This window comes from Candida margitis, assembly GCF_024628925.1.
Source record: "Candida margitis strain CBS 14175 chromosome Unknown scaffold163, whole genome shotgun sequence".
Lineage (NCBI taxonomy): Eukaryota > Fungi > Ascomycota > Pichiomycetes > Serinales > Debaryomycetaceae > Lodderomyces > Lodderomyces margitis.
The window spans coordinates 602-1972 of NW_026261788.1; the positions used below are offsets into that span (position 1 = coordinate 602).

Genomic DNA, 1371 nt, shown 5'->3' on the forward strand with positions numbered 1-1371 from the left:
ATAACCATGTTTTGTGTTCGAGTCCTGTCTTTTGCATATCGAGGTTCGCAAGAGTGTGTGTAATGGTTTTAATGAAGAGCACTGATGTATGCTTCGTGGGGTCCGTCTTCAACACCTCTCGCACTGAATTTTTGCAGCCATCGTTCAAATGTTGCGCACTCTGACGCCATAGGAAAAATTAACCTTTGTAGCGTGCAAAAAAGTCAAAAGAAAAAAAGAAAAAAGGAACGAATATCCATTGAAAGCATATAAAATTTCTACTCTAAACTACAGACTTCAATGTTACTTGAGTCCATCTTTTGGCAGACTAACGAAACCCTTGTCGTTCTTGGTGTACTCATCTGTAGCAAAATCAAACAAGTATCTTGACACTAAAGGTCGTGAATATGGAACCAAGTGACTGGCATTGAAAATATTGATAAACGTCAAGTCTCTGTCTTGAAGCACCCATCCGGCTTTTTTATCCTCGACTATCCAATCAGTTCTGTTGTTAGCATCATCAAACCCTGTAGCACCGTTCCAGGTCAAGTTTGACAAGTAGCTTAAGACCCCATTCGAATTGCAAATAATATCAAGATCTCCATTATACACAATTATAGGAATTTGGGACACTATACCCGGCAAAAGCACCTTGGCGGGAGGTGAGTTGGTAGCTGTGAATGTTTCTTGCACTTTAGTGTTGCATTCTGTGAAATTGACAGGATGATTGACATTCAAGTCGTTTTGTATCTTCGAGCTGTTGAGGTATGGTGTAATTAATTCTGTCACTGGGGGATACGACGATCCACAAGATGGAAAAGAGTCACGCAACTGATAATCGTAGACATTGACGCACTGCTGGTCAGCTGGAGCTGATTCGTTTCTGGTAGCATTCAAAATAACTTGCAATATAGAGTGACAAGAAAAGGCATAGTTTTCGTTTGGACTTGCTGCCGTGCCATCAAGGACATCTTGACATGCTTTTTGAGCATCATTTATTTGAGACCAATTGGGGTTTGAATCATCAATCAAGGACTTCTCTTTGAACCAATCAACATAGGATAAGCTCTGCTCGTCTGGTGATACAATTCCGTTTCCTATAAGCACTGCCTTAAGCTTGTATTCATCGTCTCCATCAGTCAAGTTTTCATTTCTTTTAAGTATGGCATCGGCAACATAAGGGATATACTGACCAGCATAAGATTCACCAGCAATGTAAATATCGTTTTGGAGATCTTCGGGAAATAATGCAAAATACTTTTCCAAAAATCTCAAAAAGTAAATTTGGACTTGGTTCAAGTTACGGATTAATTCTCCGTCACTGAATCCTACCATTGGTGGTTGATCAACATACACCATATCCGATACTTTATGCCATGAGGCTTCATTGAC

The 1371-nt window shown here is 39.9% G+C and overlaps 1 protein-coding gene across 1 annotated transcript; it reads right to left on the bottom strand. All coding sequences in view use genetic code 12, as the record gives it.

The window, feature by feature from the left end:
* Positions 1-282: 282 nt before the first annotated feature.
* On the bottom strand, positions 283-1338 carry CANMA_001864 (KEX1; the record flags this gene model as incomplete). Its single annotated transcript, XM_051813872.1, has 1 exon — positions 283-1338. One exon carries the CDS (start codon positions 1336-1338, stop codon positions 283-285), a length of 1056 nt encoding a protein of 351 aa, XP_051672524.1.
* Between the last annotated feature and the right edge of the window lie 33 nt (positions 1339-1371).